The sequence below is a fragment of the Calidris pugnax genome, unplaced genomic scaffold (genome assembly GCF_001431845.1).
Source record: "Calidris pugnax isolate Ruff unplaced genomic scaffold, ASM143184v1 scaffold70, whole genome shotgun sequence".
Classification (NCBI taxonomy): Eukaryota; Metazoa; Chordata; class Aves; order Charadriiformes; family Scolopacidae; genus Calidris; species Calidris pugnax.
The window spans coordinates 13,709,949-13,732,750 of NW_015090862.1; the positions used below are offsets into that span (position 1 = coordinate 13,709,949).

Genomic DNA, 22,802 nt, shown 5'->3' on the forward strand with positions numbered 1-22,802 from the left:
CTCTGGCAAAAAAAGAGTTTCATGACCAAAAAGGGTGCTTACACATGCAAATCCTTCCCATCACAATCACAAAAATTCCCCCAAATTCCTTACGTATAATTAGATCACTGCAAAAAATTCCCAGATAAACCTGCCTCTAGCAAAAAAGCTGATCAGAAGATGAAAGACCAAAACATCAATAAACTGCCCTTTTTTCAGTTCTTTATGAAAGGACTTACTGCACGGGAATATATTTTATAGCACCAATATTCTCGAATGAAAGCTGTGTTCAGTGCCATTATATTTATTCACTTACACTTTGTTTACAGAAACCTCACTACAAGATGCCAAAATGCTGAGCACTAGAGAGCTGCCCCTTCCCGCTGTGGATGCAACGGATGCTCTACAGCTCCATTAGCATTCAGAGCTCCAAAAAAATCATGACTTCCAGGCCCACAGGCACACGCTGAGCACATCAGTGTAAATCCTACAGCCTGATTTTCCTAAGGGCTGATTTCCCAAAGAATAATCAAAGTCAAAAAGAGAAACCAGATCTCAGCCTTCCTGCAAAATCAGCAACAATTCAGAGCTTCAATCAAAGTTTTCATTAACTTAAGCCCCCTTTGACTGTATTTTTATCACTTAAACTAGAGGTGTCTGCATTATCACAGCCTTATTAAACGCAGAAAGAAACATCAGTGTCTTCCATGCAGAGGAAGAAAAACCCAAGTGTTTATCTTCTTGTAAACACGTGACAGCATCTGAATTTCTATCCAGAAACCATTAAATATGATCAAATCTTTGAATGCCTGCTAACACTGCTTCAACTGCCTGCGTAATCAGGTTTACCAGAGCAGTCAGCAAGTCAGTGAAAACCAAAGCAAGAAAAACTCCTGCAGAAAACCCTGTCGTGGTGAGAACTGAGCCTGCTGTGCCGAGAGATCCACGTCCCCTTCCTCTTCGTGTGTTTACGCCGTTATATCCTATAAAAGATAACGGATGCCTCACAGCCACATTCCTTAAGTGAAACTGTTTGCCAACATGCCTTGAAAATTTACAGTAAGAATTTTTACACGCTGGAACTAGCCCCCCCAGTGCCTCCATATGCTTCCTTAAGCTCCCCTGTGACCAAAAAAAAGCAGGACTCCAAGGACACAGATGTGCCACTGCATCCCGAACACCTCGGCACCTCTGCTCTGGCAGTCTCCAGAGACTCTGGGCCAGCCTTGGGGGTTATTGATAAGCTCTTGGTAGCCTTCTCTGCTGTGGTAAAGGGCTACCATTAGTCAGGCTTTCCCACCTCCACATTTTATTTGCAGAATTGTCCAAGGCTTATTTTGGGGAACGCCTGTGTTTGCCCAGCTGATGTCCAACCAGGGATGTGATACAAATCCTCACGGGCAGATCCCCAACTTCTCCAAGAAAAATTAGACACATTTCACATGTTACAATCACTTTGCACATGAGCTGTAAACCCAACATCTAACAAAAGTGCCAAGTTTGTGGCACAAGGATAGCATTCCCAGGAGTATCAGGCTTGCCACCCACGGACAGGTTTCTTTCAGGAAATCTCAGACTTGTGATGTTGATACACAAACCTCTACACACACAGAAAAAACAACCCCTTATGGGTGTGTTTTAAAATACTGACCACTTACAACAGCTTGTGCTATTTCATAAGAGGAGACACAGAGAAAACATCAGTGCTTTGTATGTTTTAAGGTGGCTGAAGTGCAAAGCACAGGACGGAGATGTAGTAGGGACAACCTGGTGCACATCACATCCCATCTCCACGCACAGAGGCCAACACACAACACACCTTTTGAAAGACACGTGGAGTTTTGGGAACCTTTACACTTTGGGAACTGTTTCTCCCAGGCTTATTACCTCCCTCCCAACCTGTGAGTCTCAGACGTGCCCTAGAAGTCCTCACCGGTCAGGGACTGGTCCGCTCCCAGCACGTTCCATTCTGCCGGCAGTTTCAGGTGTCGAAACGCCAAAGCCACTTTTTCATCCAAAAAGTCCACGTCGGCAGCAGGTGGTCTCGACCTGTCCAAGAACCGGGTGAAATTTAGTGCCTGCTGGTTGCCAGCGCAGGTGGCCAGAAACTGGGCAGCATCGTAGGCTTCATCCTGGACAAACTGGAAACTCTCTTCTGCCACAACCAGAACAGGATGACCTTCTCTAGAGGCACAAAGTGCCACCTTCACTGTCTCACAGCAGTCATGGCCTGCAAAACAAAACCAAGGGAAATAGTGAAAAAAAACAATCCCATGCGCTGAAGAAACACAACCAAGCACCTCCTTTGACACACACAGTCTTTACATTAAATCAGGCAAGAGCAAGTTATTGAGGGTCACAACTCTAAATTAAACACTATCTTGGGAATTTATATGTTATTATCAGAGATAAGTATTTCTCGTAGACTTTAAAAGGAAAAGATGTGTAATTCTTCTCTGTCAAATTATAAACCAAGAAATATAAGCCACCCTTATCTGACCAGTTTATTTTTGATCAGTGACAAGTAAACTCAAGAGTATTAAGTAACTGAAGTGAAGATTTCACCAACGTACCAAAAGCCGGATTACATGGTCAAACTTTTTCAGCTCCACAGGACTCCAGTAACTCCCCAGAAACTAGAAGCCAAGTGCTGCAAAACTACATACTCCAAACGCTGTCACAACACTTGGCTGGTACTGAAAACACCGCAATTTCACCTAAAACAAAGACCTAAATGGCTGCGAGAGCACGACCTGCCCAGGCATGCCCTGTGCGTCTCAAGCTCGCTGCTGGTTTGCATTTGGGTTCACAAAACAAAAGGAAAACCAAGCTGCTTCTGCTAAATAAAAACATGGAAGTGGCCACTTTACATATTTACAAAACAAGAAGGTTGGAAGTTTAATAACTTTAAATTTATTTATTTATTTAGGGCAGGGGAAACAGGAGAAAGGATGCCCTGGCAGGCAGCACTTTCACTGACTCAGAAACTAAAAAAAAAAAGTAATTAAACAAAACCCACACCACCTTTTTGCAATTTTAAAAAGGAAAAATATAACATGTGTCCAACACAACCGGCACTTGGAACTGTCAGGCATGTCTCTTCAATAATACGGTTTGTGTTTCAAGTTCACCGTGCGGCACAGTTTCTTGTTCCAGTCTCAGACTGACGTCATGGCTGTTTTTGCCAGAACAGCATGGACCCTGCACTAATTACTGGAAAAGCTTCTTTTTGCCCATGACCTCAGCATACTACTACATTCATGAAACTCTGCTTAATTAAATACAAAATGACGATTTATTTTTAAAGGCTTGAAAATTCAATTTAAGCCCCTATTTGTGGTCAGTGGGAAAGTTTCCTTCTTGTATCGAGGCCCGTTGCTGTTGATTTCCCTGACAAAAGGAAAAATATGTCCCTAATCTTCATGGTCTTTCAGCCAACCTTCCAAATCTGTTCTGAGGCTTTTGGCATCTATACAGGTTTTGTCTGCTGAAAGAGCCGATCCTGAAGTTAATTGAGAGGTCAAAACTGCTATTAGGACACCAAAATTGTCAGAGACGGGGCTGCACGGCTTCCTAAGGAGAGCAAATGCAGCTGGAAAGGTATCAAAGACAAGTGCAGAAGGGGAGGAAAACACACATGGTTGTTGCTGCAACAGCTCAAAACAACTGGGAGGCTCCGAAGCTGAAAGGTGAGAAAACTTCTGTAATTCCAGCACTGGGGATTTATTAGCAAGAGGATGATGTGAAAGATGAAGGAACAGATTTACCAGTTCTGATGTTATAAAAAAGTATAAGGGTAGGAAGACCTACTTCTGATCTTGGAAAAATTGCACGTGCATTCTAATACATGACCAGGATGGACAGGGAACTCGGCAGCCCAGATGAAATCCGTTCACAAATTCCACTCATTCCCTGAACAGAAGCCTCAAATGTTCAAGGAAGAAGTTGGGGGGAACGGTACAACTTTGGGGGAAACTTGCCTTTAATGCCCTTCAGAACCGCACATCCCTCCCCCTACAACTTCTTGCTTTGCTCATCTTCCCAAGGACATCAGAGTAAGGAGCGGGTAAGAGTTATTAATTCTGTTTCTATCCTCCACATACGCAGGGAGTTACATGCAGGCTGTAAAGAAGGCCACGCCACCCTACGGGAGCTGACTCAAGCGCTGTGAACTTGACTCTCCCTATCACAATGCAGTGGAAGTTTGCTAGAATGCAGAGTTAAAAAAAAGAATCATTATAAATGACTCCTTAATAGCATGAGAAAAACTAAACCTTTGATTTTCTTTCATTTTTTAAACCATTTTCTGTCTATTCCCATAAGAATCCCATCTGCAAAATAAGCTAGAATACAGCCAGTGGACTTTTCAGGGTTGGAGCAGAAAGTAAACACAACCCATGAGCAGCTACAGAGAAGCACTTTGGGACAGCCACCTCCTTGTCATGAAGCCAAAGTCTTCTGTGGGACAGCAAAAGCTCCAACATGAAAACAACTAGAGAAACCTCAGTCAAGACACATGGTCTCCTTAAACGGGTACATCATGGATGTACATGTAGAGGTCCCTTGGATGGAGCGTATGTGAAACACCAGCCCCAAGGGGACAACGGGAGGTGATGAAAAGGCCATGTCCTGATCTGCAGCCAACAAGGTTCTCTTAAAACTCCCCCAGATATCTAATACAGCCTTGAAAGAGAGGTGACAGAGCTGACAATCCATTTTCATCTTAACAGGATCAAACAAGCATCTTGCTAAACCCCAGGGAATGTTCTTCGAAAGGGCAACCGCTCGCAACGCTTTGATGTTCTCCTTCCCTGCATCTGAGAAGATGTCAGACTCGGGGAGGGGGGTAAGAGCCTGGGACAGGTTCTGACTTTTGGCAAACAGTTCAAACGAAAGAGGAACCAGTAAGTAACAAGCGCGGCCAATACTAAAAAGATTGCTCAAGAGGTCTCTGCCCCCCTGCTTTGAAACCAGTACAGGAACAATGTAAGCAAACATGTCCCCAACACATGAACCTTCTGAAGGAACCATCAGTGGGGCAACGCTTCTCTCCACATCAAAGGCGGTTGTTTCCTTAGCCTGGACTAATATCTGAACTTCAACAGCCCTTCTTCCCAGAGCATTAGCAAAAGTGAGCTAAGCTTTCTGGCACTCTCAGGAGATAAGTGGTTATCATCTGTAAAACAAGCCCAAATCTGTTTTTACAAGGTTCAGTAACTTGCCCAAGATCACAACGAGCTCCGGGCAGCGCCAGAAGAGTGCTATTGCTCTTGATCATCTCTCCTCTGCTCCAGCTGATAGATGGTGGGGCTTTCTCCTACCATGGGTTAAGCACCAAGTCATGCACTTTGCAAGCATTGGGGCATTCGGCTATCGACTGCTGTAACTCCCCCACACACCTTCGCCAGGAGTGCAACAAAAAAATTTCTGACTCATTAAAAAGGCAAAAAAAAAACCACCCCTGGGTGTGTCAGGAAGAGCGATGAGCCTATTTATAGCCTATTTATAAAGGTTTGCATTTGATAGGCTGCAAACACATGGAACTGAATAAATTGTGCCCATGAGCGCACTCACAGAAGGGAAAAGAAATCTCTGTGTTTCACAACGAGATCAGGTTTGTGATGCCACCCAGCACCCCACCCACGGCCTTCGCTCTGCTCCAGAAATCAGGCCCTTTGGCCAAAATAGCAAACAAAAAGCTAATGATGAAATACTGAACATGGCCACACTGGTATCATCCAGCAGTATCCTAGTTCAAATTTTAACTCCTTCGACAAACACGACAGTGTTTCACCCTTGCTGATGTCTCAGAGTGCACAGAGTAACTTCTTCAAATGCAGAGCTAGGCTTCTCTTCTTCACGTTGGGGTGGGTTTTTTTTGCTACATTGTGAAGCTAGGTCACTTATGCTGGCCTAACTGTGATAAAAGTCAAATAACCCATTCCTTAATTCTTCCTGCCTTGCATTTTACTCCATTTCTCCTTCTGCTCCTCAGCTACTTTAATTGTAGCTTGGAAATGATTCACGACATGGAGTTGTTTTGAGAAGTGCCAACACATTGCAGGAAAAATACAGACATTAAAAAACTATTTCAGCCTATGCAGAGATGGGGACAGTGACTCCTGTTGTCACAAAGCAAATCCCTCATCTTCACGTAAAACCACGCTTCAAAAGTTATTTAAAATGAGACAACAACTCTTTCAGTAAAGAATTCCTTACTGGGCCACTTACTGAAACTTGCTTTGGGCAACATGTAAGAACACCAAATAGAAGAACACGGGGTTCTGGTCTCTCTGAAGAGATGAGATGCTCAGATATGATAGCACTCCATCCTCTACATGCTAATGATGCAAAACAATGAGCAGAAGAAAAGGTGGAGATTTCTATGCTGTAAGTAATTACAGACAAGTTAATGTACGGCCTTAGACCTGGCCACCTAATTGGTACCTGTGTCTGTGATCTGAACCGTGGTTAAAAGGGCAGCAGCAAAACCCTTCTGGATTTTTCTCGCTAAACAAGGCGCACATGGAGACAAAACACCCCTAAACAGAGCTTTACTAAAACATGATTTCATTTCCTACTCCTCTAAAAGTGGAAATCCTGTCCAAACCTCCTATTTTCAGAATTCACATTGGAGCTATCAAACAATAGGCCCCCAGCCTGGGCAGCTATTTAAAACTCTGCTGGAAGCACATGTTTGGGTTTGCCTGGTAGGTGAGTAAGGACTCCAGCGCTAATTGCATCCTCTGAGTTACCATGGTGGGGCTGAGTTGAAAGAGGTCTCATAAAGAGATTTAAGCAGGACAGGAAAGCCAGACGACAAACGTGGTGAATCTCACGGGGTATCTTGGATCTGCATTCAAAAGATGGTGGCGCCTGGTGGCTTGCGGAGAGTGAAATCAAGGGATCTCCTGTGACCATCTGAGAAGTGGTTCTTTTCTGCTTCAGAAATCCTAAATTCCGGTTCTGAAAAATCAGAGCTTGTATTTGAAGTGCATTTGTGTGATTTGCAGTTATTGTATTCACTCTTGCAACACAGGAAACCTTATGAAATGCATAGGCACGGTACCAGTAACAGACAAGGGCCTTTGTTTTTCATTTTAAACCCTCAACTATTAATATGGAGCGTGTAGAAAGTGTTTTTTAAAAAGTCCTTTATGCTGCAGATGTCCTAAAAATCTATAGCAGTGTAAGACCCCACACATTACATCATAAATAATTTCAATACAGATTCAATCACTTTTTCCTGTGACTGATGTCATCTAGAACTGGCATCATTTCCTTTTAATTACACTGCCTAGAGCAATTAAGTACACCAAAGAGGATCGACTGCAAAAAGTCTTCTTAGCTATGCTATTTTAGTCTATTTTAGGAGGTTTTTGTTTCATAATTAAGAGCATTTTCAAATCCACGACTGGTGTTGCCAAGTGGTCATTTGTTATGCAACTTGTTTACCCTTTTGGTTTACCAATATAAAGATTGTATTTCATGATATATAGCTTTTTCTATGAAAAGCTGTTTCCTAGGGGAAAACACAGTCTGTGGCAGAAAAGAATAAAACATGAACATATGTAAAGGATTTCGCAGTAAAATAAAAGTTTGAAATGAAAATATTTCCAAGCCAATTGAAATTAATTTTAGCCTATCCTCTTAACTAGCAGAAAGAAAGTAGATAAAAAAAATAATCTGAGAACTACAGGAATTAAGAATAAATAAAAGATGGAACCTGCTTCTCCACCTTAGCTTAAGCACGGAGAGAAAGCTCCCAGTGAGTCAAGGCCTTTGGAGTAAACAGGAGTGTTTCAGCCCTGGGGAAACTGCTGGGAACCAGCTACCAGCATCCAGCCAGTCCCTCTGGTCCTTTTCCTGCCTCTAATTTTGTTCCTCCTCCCCTCTGAAGCCCATACAAGAATCCTGCACCTTCTGAGAGCAACTAACAAGAAAAAGTGATGTAGGCACACACAAAGGCAGTTACACCTCACAAAACTACCCTACTTATTATTTCAGTGACTCAGCTTATAGGCAAGGTATTTCTTACCCTTGACTTGGTTGATGAGGAGCTGCTGCAGCTCTGGACTCCCAGTCCTGGGACTGTCTCTCTGTTTTCCTCCACTGAGGAGGTTCTGCCTTGCCCAGCTACTACACTCCAATCTTTAAACGCAAAGCAAAATTTGTGTCCAGTAACACAGCCACTATCGTGACAGCACACAACTTGCACTAGATGCACCCCACAAACACTCAAGCTCCCACACACCACCTCTGTGAGCTTTCTCCTGTGAGAAAGTTCTCCCCAAATCTGCCCGAGAGCTTCCCAATGCCAAGATGCCTCCCCTGCCCATGGCAGGCTGCGGTCAGGGCTTTTGACTCATGTAGACAGGGATGAAGTCGTTCCTTCTTTTGTTGGGTTTTTTTTTTGCCAGATCATGATTTGAGGCTTTTTATTATAAGTTGGTTTGGTTTTTTGGGGGTTTTTTGTTGTTCTTTTTTTTCCAGTGGGGAAAAAGCTGCTCCAGCAGCGGAGGCAGGCGATGAGGCTGGTGGCTTGCAAAGAAGTTTCACTTTCCTGCTTGAAGACAGACTTAACACTACCACATGTAGTCTGCTTGGCCATTCAATGCCTCAGTTACCCTTCCTACTCCACAGAGATGTTGGGAAGAAAAATTACATTAAATACTATGGCACTTTCACTCCAGTAATAAGAACTTGCTGAAAAGCTCAGTTTATGACCAACACTAAGTAGGACAAACATCCATGACGTAAGTGGACATATCCATCCCCAATAATACAATTTCCACAGCAACAACAGTTCAGACATAATAGCAGAGCTGACATATCTCTCTGCATCTTTCCCTGCTCGGACCTTCAGTAGTTTTTCAATACCCAAACTCCAGCGACCAACCTTTTACAACTAATGATAGCCCAACCAGAGCAGCATCCAGGGACACAGCATCTCTGCCAGCCACGTAGATGGGCCTTGGTGGGAAGCGTCTGGTGAGACAGCGTTTGGCATTGTTCTGCAGAACTACAGAGTGCTTCTGGTACCAAGGAAAACTTCTCTTCAGTTATGGAGAATTTGAACCAGATCACTTAGAAATGCAAACATTTTAACAGCACCAGTAAAGCAACAGTTAAACAAGATGTTGGTACCTTTTCACCAAGGCACACAGAAGCTCGGGTGGACAATGTGACCTCATTTCTCCTTGGGCTGGCAAAAGAGCTACTGGAAGCCCACAAAGCATCATCCATTGCGTTATTCTTTTGATTCAGCAGCTTATTATGATACTTCAACTTGCGACAGATCATCTCAGATGAGAATCTGTTTCTTACAAGAGAATATTATTTCCCTTAAATTCATAACACTGTCAATAGTGGGGCAGAACAACCACCTCATCCCTTCCTTCCAAGTAGGTGCAAAAATGCAGGTAGTATTTAATCCTTTGAGCAACTTCTGAATCTACATTTATAGCCACATTTTCACCTAAAAAAAAGCCGCTCCCGTAAATTTACAATCAGGAGTCCTTCCTTTTATTATGCACATTTTTTTAAAATGTAATTTCCTTTGAAAGCTTTGCTAAAACATTCTACTTAATTTTGGCAGCAAATGTAAACAAATTACTTCTCTTTCTGTTTCTTACGCCTCCATACATCACCAAAACTACTGAAAAAGTCAAGAAAAAAACCAATCTAGTTTTGTTTTTACATTAGCTTTAACTGAACTATGGTTACCTCTTTCAACCCAGCCCCTGATGAACTTCACCTGAAGTCCCCTGGGGACCATCTGAAACTTTGAGGACTTGGGATGAGGACAAGAGCCTCCAAGCCCAGAAGGGAAGCAGAGGAGGTTGAAGGGCAGGCTGGCAGGGGGGCTCGGTATGTTCTTGAGTGAACAAGCCCTTCCTTCATCCACCTGAGGTGTCCCCAAGGAGTGGCCGTTCTCCCAGGGATGTACAACACATCCTGCATTGCAGAGACAAATGAAAGATGCTCAAAGCTGGATGCAAAGGATGAAATTTTGGCTAAAAGCTGTTTGCAAGTGTTTCCTTGCAGAGCACTTGTGAGGGCTGGACGTTTAATGAGGGCTGGTCTCCCACACACTGTCTCTTGTTCATGGCTAATCCTGCAGCGAGGTCAAATAACACCAGCTCTGAGTCACCCCAGCCATCTCCAAGGCAACTGGCTGAATATACAGTGTAAACACATGATTACAGATTCACTGTTCAGGAAGGAGGAGGAGGAGGAGGAAGAGCTGGGTTGAAATCAGTCATGCTCTTATTGAGCAGTAGTCAGCGCTGAAGCAACACTGGACAAACACATCGGTGTCAGCAGAGGGTATGAAAGAAGTTGTTTGCTCCCAGTTTGCTTCTCCCCAGCACCCCCTTCACCATGAATGTAATTTTTTTTTCTCTCATATTGTTTCTTCAAAATGAGGTACAAGCACAGAAGATGGTGGTACCCAAATGGCTCCTTGCATCTGAAATGTCACCTTTTCCCTTGCACCGTGGCCCCAGACAGGGCTATCTGGCAGGAACAGGACTACCTTTCTGTAAAGCCTGTTAAATCTTTGCTTGATACAAGCTGCATTTTGGGACAGCATCCATCCCTGTGCAGCATCCTACACCACGAGATCACAACTTTACCAGGTTAAAATAAAAAAATAAAGGCCATGATAAATAAAGGAAGAACTGAGAGCAAGTCCCTCCTTTCCATTTGAATCAGGAGCCGAGTCAAATTTCCCACAAACGGTGACAAAACCAGTGACTCAGTTACATTTGGGGCCAGCAGGACAGGCAGAGCCCAGAGCATCGCCCCGGGTACCACCTGGCAGCCACCACCGCCCCAGCCTCATCCAGCACTGCTCCCAGGATGTCAGGGCTGGCAGTGATTGGAAAGCATCTCTCCTGCCCGGAAATCCCATCAATCCTGCTAGTTCCAGCACGGGCTGAAGGGGAACACTGAAGCTTTTCAGTTCCTTTCTTGGCGAGGCAGCAGCGGTCCCGAGGGGGAGGTGAGGTCATTGGAAGCGGGGCTGGCAGAGCCCCTCACCCGCCACACAAAAGCAGGGAAGGAGTCACTCCCTCTGCTCCCTCCTCTGGGAGAAAATAAGCACTAATCTAATTGATTGCACGGGGCCCCGGTCGACAGGAACTGTAAAAAGACTTCTCTTCCCAAGCCAACCCAACAACCCCAACAGCACAAAAAGAGGAGGAAGTGAAAAAAAAGGTGGCCAACTTTTAGCTGCTCATCACCAGGAGGGAAAATCCCTCAGCTCCAATTTTACTTCATGTCTATCTCTCACGAAACAATACTTAGGAGAGAGATAAAAAAGCAAAGCCAAGAAATACACTCCATCACTGAAGCTATACTGTGTCTAGTGAAAATGCCAGGCGTTTTCTCACACTGGTATCAATGTGCTGCATAGCAACAAGTCAGAATGAAAGGTTAATGGTAAAGGACCGCAGCCTGGAACACGCTCATTCCCACGGTCCTGAAGTCAGCAGAAGAAAATGCTGCGCTGATTTGTTTTGTTTTGTTTTGTTAACGGCACGAAGGCTTATAAAGAGTGGTGGGCTTCAGTGTGAAAACCCACCCCGTCCGAACCCCTGTGCTGCAGGGATGGCACCAAGTGCCACTCGCTTGCCTGATGCTGCAAGACTTTCAGAAACTCTGTGTCGGCTCTGATCTGCGTGGCAGGATTTAGGGAAAAAGGGTTGTATTTCACCAGGACCACTGCAATGAACCTCACCCAGTTAAACAGATCCCAAGGGTAGCTAGGACTTACTGGGCTGTACACTACAGGGACAACAGCATCTCTAACCCTGCAGATGTGTCTTCCGCTATCTTGCTCCCATTTAAAAGCTTTTTACTATGCAGAAACACAACTGTATGTTTTCTACAATAGAATCCCATAGTTACACATTAAATAATTGCAATATCAGGCTCATTTAATTCTAGGGAAATCAAGCGAGATATTTTTGAAAGGCAAAAGCAGTCCCAGCCACACCACACTTTCATAGAATCATAGAATCATAGAATTGTCTAGGTTGGAAGAGACCCTTGGGATCATCGAGTCCAACCATCTACCCTACTCTACAAAGACCTCCCCTACACCATGTCCCTCAGCACTGCATCTAAACTACTCCACCACCTCCCTGGGCAGCCTGTTCCAATGCCCGACCACTCTTTCAGTGAAAAATTCCTTCCTAATGTTCAATCTAAACCTACCCTGTTGGAGCTTGAAGCCGTTCCCTCTCGTTCTATTGTTAATTTCTACTCTCTATGAATGTGTAAATGAGAAAAAAGACAACCAACAAAACAGTGTTATATTTATGTCCACTTGAATTAACCAAATTTCACAGACTGATACGCTGTTATGCAAAGAAAGGCAATTGTTTACCAGGAGAAATTGTCTCCAGGCTCCCAGGATTGATCTTTCTCGTGCTTGTGCAGTGTTGGACAGTTGACCCAGTGAAGACCAAGTAAAAAACTACATCATCTTCAACTTTGTCTTCCTCAGTCAGCTGCACCGTAATAACCGAGTCACCCTAGGAAAAAAGACAAGAAAAAAACATTAGGTTTACATTTGCAAGAGCTGCATTATATAAAATAAAACTTCTCTAGCTACAAGGCTCCTGCTGACTGTTCATACACTCCTTTCACACGACTCGGGGCCAATCCTAATTTTCAGATATGCAAGTCATCCTTAGCATGCCTCTTAGCATCACAGCCAGCCAACCAGCTAGAAAATATATTGAGCGCAGTTCTGGGAAGAGGTATGTAGAAATCTCAAGGGTATATTGAAAATAGCAACTTAATATGGTGAAATCACACCAAGTCTGACAAACAAGAGCAACAACCCACACAGGGTTTTTTATACACATACATGTATATATATACACACAGCCCCACATAGCTAAAACAACAGAATTGGGATAGCAGCGTAAAATTGCCTCTGTCTTCATAAATTTGAACAAATTCCCTCATTCTTGCTTGAGCGTTCACATTTCTCCCCGTCCAAGCTTGCCACCACGTTGACAGTTCCAGTGGAGCCAACTGAATCACTGAACACATCTCCCATCCACAATCCAAAACCACACAAAGATATGAAAGTTTAATAACCACTGATATTTTTTCCATCTTCCTTACAAAAAACCCCAATAATTGTGTCTGTACAGACAGTGGTAGCTCTTCTCACTCATCTATAAGCTCATGTCTTGGTGAAAAGCTCTGTACATTATCAAAACCAATAGTTCTTCAAGCCCTGAAAAGAAATCTGTTGTGATTTGCTGGCTGAACACTCCTGCTTAGTTTTAGGGAATCTTTGTTTCAATATCTCGGTATATTCCATCATTTTGCTCACCTTGGCTATCAACAAAAATGATGTTCATCAAGGGCGCACATTATCATAGCTAACCCAGCAGAGGACACAGTAAATACACCCAAAATTCATACACCTGCAGGCACTAGAACAGGAGCAATATCCACCAAGTTCAGTTTTCCATGGGGAAGGGAAAGGAAGGAAAAGAGGATGGCTTGCAGTTACTCCAGCATTAAGTGAAGCATGGTCATTTGATCTCACCATACATCATTTATCTGCCCAGAGAATTATATAAACTGCGAGACACTGAGAACAACAGACTGTGACGTGACCTTCTGCCCCTTTTCCACCAAGATCAAAACCAGTTGGACGCCCCAGTTTTATGCTGCAGCTGCATTAGCCAGTTCTCTGCCACCGACCCACTGAGCACGTGGTTAAGGCTGCAAATCTGGAAAAGATTTTACTATTATTATCATTATTATTTTCGCAGATTATGTAATTCTAATTTGCATCTCCAATAGGATATGCATGCCACTTCATTTAAAACCTTCTCCTTAAGATCACTCAGCTCATCCCTTCTTTTTGTCAAATACAACTATTGCAGAAAAACCCGAGATTTGCCATCCCTCCTGTAAAGCCACGCTGTGTTGGCATCGCTTCCCGTGCTCCGTCCCACATCTCCCCCCACTCTCCCTCATCCCATCTCCTCATACGACCCAGCACAGCTTCCTCCTCCAAGTCCACCTCCAGTTCTCCTCCTCTGATCTGACCTGTCTGGTACATCTTGCCAGGGGCAGGGTTGCACCGTGTTTTGATAGAAACAAGGTTTTGCAGTACAGCACAACCAGCCCCTGCTCTTAAAAACAAATATATGGGTCAGTCTTTTAATACACAGGAAAGAAAACCATGAATTTCAAGGCCAGGCTGGATGGGGCTTTGAGCAACCTGGTCTCATGGGAGGTGTCCCTGCCCATGGCAGGGGGGTTGGAGCTCAATGATCTTTAAGGTCCCTTCCAACCCGAACAATTCTATGAATTCAAAAATGGAAGAGTGAGTCTAGCTTGCATTTCCAGAGGTTGCAAAGTTACCAATGTACATTTTAGGAAGGTCTCACATGATAATATCAGACCAGGCTTCCAGCTGGGGAGAAAGGAACCATGTAGCAAAAGTATATATTGTATGTAGTCAGTGTTAAAATAAAAACAGGTGCAAAAAGAAATAAATCAAGCTTTAAACTCAAGCATGACCAGTTCACATGCTGAGTTGAAAACTAAATATTCCATTTCAAGCAAATGGATCCAGTTTTGACCGGATGTTCAAAAAAACAAAAGCTGAAGCTTTAACCTACAAACCCTTTGTGCTTTGGTTTTTATATCCGTCTTTGTTCAAACTGTTCCTCCCTTAAGGCATGAACATACAAAGTACTTAAATGGACTTGAAATACAGGTGACATTTCAGGACACTCATCAACAGAGCTGATTGTTTGAAGTGGTGTCTGCTAAAGGACATTTTTCTTCTATTTAACTCACAAATCAAGTACAGCTAGTCCAGTTCTCCTGAAAGGAAAGCAAAACCACGCAGAGTGCACATGAGAAGACACCTCTCTATCCAGGCAAAGTACTCACATTTCCAGGAAAAGCAACTTAATTCGCAGCATTACAGAAGAAGCTAATACGTATATTTAGTTATTGACAAAAAAACATGTAAATACATGTAAGAAATCTCAACACCAGAGGTTCCCACCTGAAATCTAAGCTGGGACTTAAAAAAAGATAGTTGAACTTCTCATATAGATACCTAACTCATTTTGAAGGTGGCCCTGCTTTGGAGGGTCATCAGACCAGATGACCTCCAGCAGTCCCTTCAAAGTAAATTATTCAACTCTTTATATCTTAATTCAGTTTATTTCAGTTATTGTTTACATCTAGGGGGAGCACAAATTATCATCAGCTGATACCAATTTAGAAGGCTCTTCAGCTGTGTCTAAGTAGCACTTTATGGTGGGATGGTCTCCACCACCCTGCCCCTTCCTCCTCGTCCTCCTCCTCTTCTGGAGGAGCCTCCAGTAAAAGACTGACAGGGAATGCCCTTATTACGATAAATGAGCATCTAAATATCTTCATTAAGACTGATAATGTGCCACTCAAACCTCCGTGTGCTTCGGTTTACTTTCAGGTGTCACCTGAGCTACCCTTTAGCTGTACTGTGCCTGGTACAGCTCGCTGTGTGTGATGGGATCCCACATCCCAGAAGCAAAAGAGCAAAACACTAATTAAGAGAGACCATCCTCCTTCAACGCACATCTCTGCTTCCCAGTTATTAACAATTCTGTTGCCCGCCGCCGATTTTAATTCGACTTTTAAAAGTTGTATTCAAACAACCTATTTATTTGCAAAGGAAACAACACACAGAACAAACCCCTCTCTTTCCAACATTTTTGGAGTTAAAAGAAAATCGCTTACAAATGCAGCCAAATTCCTCCAACCCACATAGAAGACTTTCCAACAGCCCTATTGCATTCAGCCTCTGAAAACATTTTAATTGAAGTATGTTTACCTTTATTCATTTAATATTGTCCAAAAAATGTCATCTGTTCAGTATCACTGCCACACAAGGTGGTTATTATAACCCCTCTTTCATCCCAAACGGCTAGAAATGGGAGGCCAGCCTGCCAATATCCCTTTGGTGAAAGTACAGACAGATCAAAGTCATCCTCTGGAATGCTCCAACAAATAAGAATAATTTAATTTCAAAACTAGTTTGGATTGACTAATATTTACTTGGCTTAAAGCCCATTGGAAATGAAAACATTCCATTTTGGTCCATTCATGAAAGGGGTCACCCTCTCCCTCGTTCGCATCTGAAAATCTCTGGTTTCAGACAGCTGTAACGGGATGTAAAGAAGGTGGATGCGGCTCTTTCCTCTAAATACATTCTCTTCCACAAACTGAAGGGAGAAATCGGGTCTGCCTCGCCAAGGGACGGGTGCACTGGAAGAGCCAAGCCTGACCTCAGGCTTTAAACTACTATAAAGGGGTTATAAACTACTCAGAAAGGGGTTTTAGAGTGGCCCATCTCTGCTTAGTTAAGGCAGCAGAAATGCAATTATCTCTGAAGAGGCCCAAACGCTGTTACTAGGTCTAAAAACCAAAACAAGGCAGACAATGCACCTGTTTGTCAGCGCATTTTGCTGGCATTAGGACAAATCCACCTTTTTAAGTATTTGTTTTTCCAATGCTGCAGTTAAAGGCATGCGGATCGTGTGCAGGCAAAGTACGAGCAACTCTGAGAAATCATTTCTTCTTTCTCAGACTTGGTTTCTGTCCCTGTTAAAACGAACTATTTACATTCCAAGGCCTTTTTTTTTTAAAAAAAAGATGTTCTCAGAAATACTTGGAAATGATGATGAAGCAACCAAAATCTTTATGCTCGTAAGAATTTAGATCACTTATGTTATCAGCTCAAAAATACTATCTACCTTCCACCTTCCAAAAAAAAATAAATGTTTCAAGCACGCAAGGACATTTTTGTTTTCCACTTCAAGCTCCAGAAATCTGTCAGGTTTTGGGGAAGTGGTCATCGTTTAGGACCACAAAGACAGTCCCAGCAAATGCAGAATTCAAGACCTGAAGATGAAAAGCATGAGGAAGATGAAAAATGAGAGGGAGTTTTCCCTGAGGGGTATCAGTTCTGCCAGCAACAGGTACATTTCTCTACGATGGACTACAAAGGGAAAAAATATTCTTAGCGTGTTGGCTAACAAATTTTAAAATTTCTTGGGAAAAAAAAAAAAAAAGTAAGCTGTATTTTTATAGCTGAAGCACATGATTTCTAAGCTGGCTTTCCCCCCATGGTTCATACTGGGAATTTTGAAGTATGTTATCTAACCCACCAACCACCCACTCTGACCTCCACACACACACAGAGTCTAAAAATACTTACAAAAACGAAGCGTGTGTTAGATAGCAATGCTGAAACACTGGAGCGTTATGTTAGCATTCTGCTTTTAATGAGAAAACACTGGCAACCAGTAATCCTGACTTTGTTCTATAGAGAAAAGAAATATTGCTGCTGACGAACAATTGCCATCTCTGGCTGCAGGTAAAACGTAGCCAGTGCAATTCTACTGAATGGAAAGTCCATGTTACATGGGTTAGAGTCACAAGCAAGGAAAGAAACCTTCCTCCCTATATATTTCCTTCTAAAGGGCTGGTTTGATGGCATTACAATGCGTTATTAAAGAGATCAGATGCTGGGCTGGATGAGTAAACGTAACCTGCCACTGCAACAAGCTTTGTTTTGTTTCCGCTATTCATAACGTGAATCAGATCCTTGTTGGGTCATTGCTTATTGCATTATGTTGGAACACAAAAGGAGAAATATGCTTTTGAAACAGATATTCTTTTTCCCCCCCCCTTTGGGAAGCTCTAAATAGCTCCTAAGAGAGCCGCGCTGTACCCAGGAGGACAGCACAACATCACAGCTGTGGTTTCTTCCTCCTTCTTCAAGGAGTTCAGGCTCGTTGGTACCTTTATTTATGCATTTTTAGATGGAGCTGGACTTGCTGTTACCCCAGCTACTGCTCGACACGGAGTGTGCAGGATGCGGCTGTAATCAAAGCAGGAGGCAAGTCCTTTCACATCCCTGCACTTCCAGTTTCCCCATCAATGTAATGGAAATCATGGTTCAAACACACCGAGTATTTGTCATCCAAATGGCTTTTAAAGGAAAAGCTGGCTTTTCAATCATATTACATTTTCTTTGGAAAGTGCACAGGGCAGACAATAATCAAGTTAGACAAAATCAAAGGGAAAGTTGAGACAATTTCACCTCAAATTGAGAACTGCAGACTACTCTGAAAGCAGCTGAAGGACGGAAAAGACAACTTTAGAAAACGTAGTAGAAATCATCCCGCAAAAAAACCCCAGCAAAATATCATTGTTTAGATGCTCAATGATCCATTACCATCTACCTCTGGCAGCACAACAAGTCAACAGCTGAACTTCTGCTCCCAGAGAGCATCCCCATCTCAGCTGAGTATCCTGGAAGATCCCTCTCATCTAAGGTTACTTGGGGTTGGTGCAAACATGCGCACAACCCCCTGGAGAACCACCTCTGGACAGGACGCCCACAGCACATGGACATCTCCGGGCAGAACAAAACCAGGCACAGCCACATGGGCTCCTGACTGCAGAAGCAGATGGGAGTTTGGGCAACTATTTTTACAGCAAACATGACAGTGCTCTCGTCTCCTGAAATAACCCTTCTGATTGAGAAAGGCTTGAATCCCAGTTTTTCCAGGCCTGACTAAGTGTTCTGGCCTGTCAACCATGATGCAGGCACCACGCACCATGACTACAGGCTTATAACATCAAGGGATGCTCTTCTTCCAGAGCAAGAAAATCACAGAATCACAGAATGATATGGGGTTGGAAGGGACCTCTGGAGATCATCTAGTCCAACTCCCCTGCCAGAGCAGGTCACTAATAAATAGCCACCAAACTCTTCCAGGCTGCTGTTCTCAGGTTAACAGAAGCAGATGAGCAGCTTAACCCAGAGGGTGGAATCTGGGGATGGGTCCTACCTTCAAAACATCCATCTGAGACCCCTTCCATGCCTTAGCACGGGGTGAGTTTTTCAGTGGACATGACCCCATCTTGAGTGTGTTTTCTCTCATGGGAACAATATTAGGGCTTCTAAAATGCCTCCTGGTACTTCACTCCAGATGCTGCAACGCTGCAGATTGAAACATCCATCCCCTTTTGCAGATGTGGCCATTTATCCTGCAAGCTCCCAGAACACGTATATAAAAGGAACAGAGCAGGGGACAAGGCCACAGGTATCTGTTGCAGCGAGATAACCCCATTACAGACATCCTCAATTTCACCAGTTCGTATTGACTCCAGAGGAGCATTTAGGAGAAAAATCACATCAGACGCAGTTTCTTCTGCAAAACTCCAGTCCCCAGAAACAAAGGTAGGGCGGTGAAATCTGTCTGAACACGAGCAGCTCTAGAAATCCCTCCTCGCCTGGAGATATCCCCCTTGATAAAGGCAGTGACCTGGGTCAGGAGCGTGGAGAAAGATGGATGTCGCTCGGCTGGAGTGTTGCAACCTCCTGCAGATAAAACCTCCAGGGAGAGACTCCAGAAATAAACAGAATGGAAAGCTGCCAATTTGGGGGTAGATTTGGGTCCTTTTTCATAGTCAGTGACTTAAAACTCCTTGATCTTAAAGGCGCATGAAGCAGAGATGTTTTTTGTTTGCTTAAAATAAATAAATAAATTAAAAATCACAAGAATAACTCCAATGGTTCAAAAAAAATTAAAAAAAATAATAAAAGTCTAGCTTCAAACATAACTTTAGTTCCCTTTTAAATTAACAGCAGTGCTATTATTTCTGCCAGCAAAAGGTTTTGGGCTAACAGCACAGATACTGAGCCTCTCCGTGATGAGAAAGGCAGATTTTGCAAAGCAGCCTCTTGCCCTCAGGAAAACACAATCACAGACTCTAATGTCTTGCCCACAGGCCACCAAAAGAGCAGAACGATGGTCCGGGTTTTTCTGCCAGCCCACAAAGCATCTCGAGGTGACACCTTCCACGTTTCATTAACTCTGCATGGAGCCAAGTGATCTCCTCTTCCAACCCTAGCCACAAAGCCGTGACTGAAACACTGACATATATGCAAAAGAACTTTCTTCCTTCCACCACTTTCTTTCCCCAGAGGCGAGAAAGAATTTAGTCCAAAAATAAGTTTAGCTTAGCATGCTGATGCTAAAAGATTGACACAGGCTAAAGCAGTCCATTTAGTTAAGACTCTTTGGTGTCAGGAGGACGGGGCTAGTCTTTTTTCAGTGGTGCCCAGTGACAGAACAAGAGGAAATGGGCACAAACTTGAGTATAAGAAGTTCCACCTAAACTTGAGGAGGAACTTCTTTACTGTGAGAGTGGTAGAGCACTGGAACAAGCTGCCCAGAGAGGTGGTGGAATCTCCTTCTCTGGAGACATTCAAAACCCACCTGGACAAGTTCCTGTGCAACCTGCTCTAGGTGGACACGCTTTGGCAGGGGGTTGGACTAGGTGATCTCCAGAGATCCCTTCCAACCCCTTCTGATTTTATGATTCTATAAAAGGAATTATGTGGGAAAACATGGAGATCTATGAAAAATAGCCCTCAACTGCTGCCTCCAGGCCCAAGCTGGCTCCCACAGAACCATCCTGAGTGCAACCTGTGCTGAAAACACAACATGGACACCCATGACTTGCTTATCTGCAGAGACAGCATCATTACAGCTGATTTATTAACGCAATCTCCCAGGCACACCGTGTCCCAAGCCAGTCCAGGTGTCTAATCCTGCAGAAGGGTTTATTTGCAAAGAGATAAATGGTTTAAGGAGACCAAGGGTGGATTTCCTACTCCGAACCAGTGCGAGCAATGCAAACTCCTGCAGAAATGGAGGAGTATGAAGAAACTTGAAGAAATCTGCTATTAGTAGCCCACACCCTTTGACAGAGCACGTCTCTGTCCGTCTCCAAATCAATCAGCTCAGAGATGAACCTTTATTGAGTGTCAAGATGCTATTACAGGTATTACATACATATTAATCCAGGCAGCTTTAAGGAGATCTCCACAGACTGCCAACAGAAAATCCATCAAAGCAACAGGATCTCGTTAGTGCTGAAAGAGACACATGATTTATCTTTACGGGTACATCTTCGTGACATACCACTTTGCCACACAGAGCCAAGCAAGTTATTAGATTGGGCTGTTAATAGCTAATTTAGCTGTATCACTGCCTCAGCACAGGCTCCACATGCTCTGGGGCGCTTTATGTTACCAACACTTGTTCAGAGCATGTTCAGTGCATCTGCTCGGTGCCGGACCGTGCTATGCAGACAGCCCTCCCAACACTAAACAGACAAGGTCATTTCTAGTCATTTTTAGCACACAGGAAGGCGTGATGAAATTAATGATAAAATTAACTGCAAAATGAGGGGGGAGAAAAAAAAAAAAAGAATGTTAAGGAGAAAAAAAGCAAGGATGAGAAACCATCAGTTCGACCGTTTGTATTATAAACAAGTATCTAGGGAAGAACTGCCACGCTAATTTTATTGTTTGGGTGAAATTGGCAGTATGGTGAAGAAAATACTGATTAATTTTTTTTTGTTTATTTGGGCAGTTTAGCGTTAGCCAGACCATTCATTTAAAACATTGTGTGCTTGCTGTCCTCAGTCACCGTGGCCTGTAACTCCCTGATTAAGCAATTATTATTGACAGTAACCCCAAGCCCCATCCAGCCCTGGCACAGGGGAGAGGAAGGTATGGGACAGCACAGGGAGTAACACACTGGGGGGTTGCCCTCTGAACTATGCAAGTCTCCACGTAATGCCACCACAGGAACATAAAGACAAAAGGTATAGGGAATCTCTATAGGAAAATATCCCCTCCACTACCATCTAGTCTCCACAAGTACTGATCCTGCTATTAGAGGCTTTCAGAAGTTATGAAAACCAATCAACTCCCATAAAACACACCCAAATTGATGGGGATTTCTTGATCTGACCTCGTCCTAAAGCCTCTTCCATTCTTCACTACACTGTTAGAGAATTGAGCCAGATAATTTTATTACCAGCCGTGTGAGTGATTGATAGTACTTCCTGCTAATTACTCACATAGCAATAACAACAAAATTGTAGTGCTTGGGAGAAATAGCAGGCAGTCTGAATGCATTCAGTGACTAATAGAGATCCAGCTATTGTCTTGGCATCAGAGAGGTGGAGAAAGTCACAATTCCTGGAAGATAAAGTACATATGATGACACATTATTTGAAACAGTCTCCTATCACTGGAGTATTTTCACAAATAGCCTTGATGTGTCTTAAAGGAAAAAAAAAAAAAAATCAGGTTTGAGCACTAACATCCAAAGGCATAAGATAGTAGAAGGAGGGTGTTTTCCTAGTACTTCAGCCTCCTCTACAGTACAGCAAAAGCCTCGAAGAGGCAGAGCTCAGAGTGTGCTTCAGAATGCTCATTCTCCTGCCAGCTGCAAAATATCCTCACCAGTCTTCAAATATTTCACAACTGCAGTACTTGGAGCTACTGTAGTGATTGAGGCACTTGTTAAAGTGACATTTTTTTGCCACGAGAGAACTGAAACCATTACAACCGTTATCTTCCTGGAAAACCACAACTACTAGACAGATGAAACTTGTGCAATACTTAGAAGAAACAACTTCGAAACAACGATACAAACGCAGGCAGCCCTGGAGACTCCGAAAATGTGTCCTGCAGCAGAACTGCCGCTTGATGGCAGTGCTCAGCACCCATCTCTGTGCAGAACAATTAATCACAGTTTATTTTATTTTCCACTTATGCACAATATGGCATTGCTTTACTGAGCCAGGCGGAGGCCGGGCGCTTGCAGAGCCACCGCCGGCAGCACAGCCTTCAGGAGCAGACAAGGAGGCACTGCAGGGAGAGCCCAGGAGATCAGAAAGTTTACTTGAAA

The 22,802-nt window shown here is 43.5% G+C and overlaps 1 protein-coding gene across 1 annotated transcript in view; it reads right to left on the reverse strand.

Moving 5' to 3' along the window:
• Nucleotides 1-22,802, reverse strand: part of LOC106889493 (A-kinase anchor protein 13-like) — a 113,793-nt gene that overhangs the window by 11,082 nt on the left and 79,909 nt on the right. Inside the window, exons 5-6 of the mRNA XM_014944572.1 lie at nucleotides 12,374-12,521; nucleotides 1,913-2,209 (exon numbers count right to left, since the gene is read on the reverse strand). Coding sequence (XP_014800058.1) covers nucleotides 1,913-2,209; nucleotides 12,374-12,521 — 445 coding nt within the window. The remainder of the gene's footprint in view (nucleotides 1-1,912; nucleotides 2,210-12,373; nucleotides 12,522-22,802) is intronic.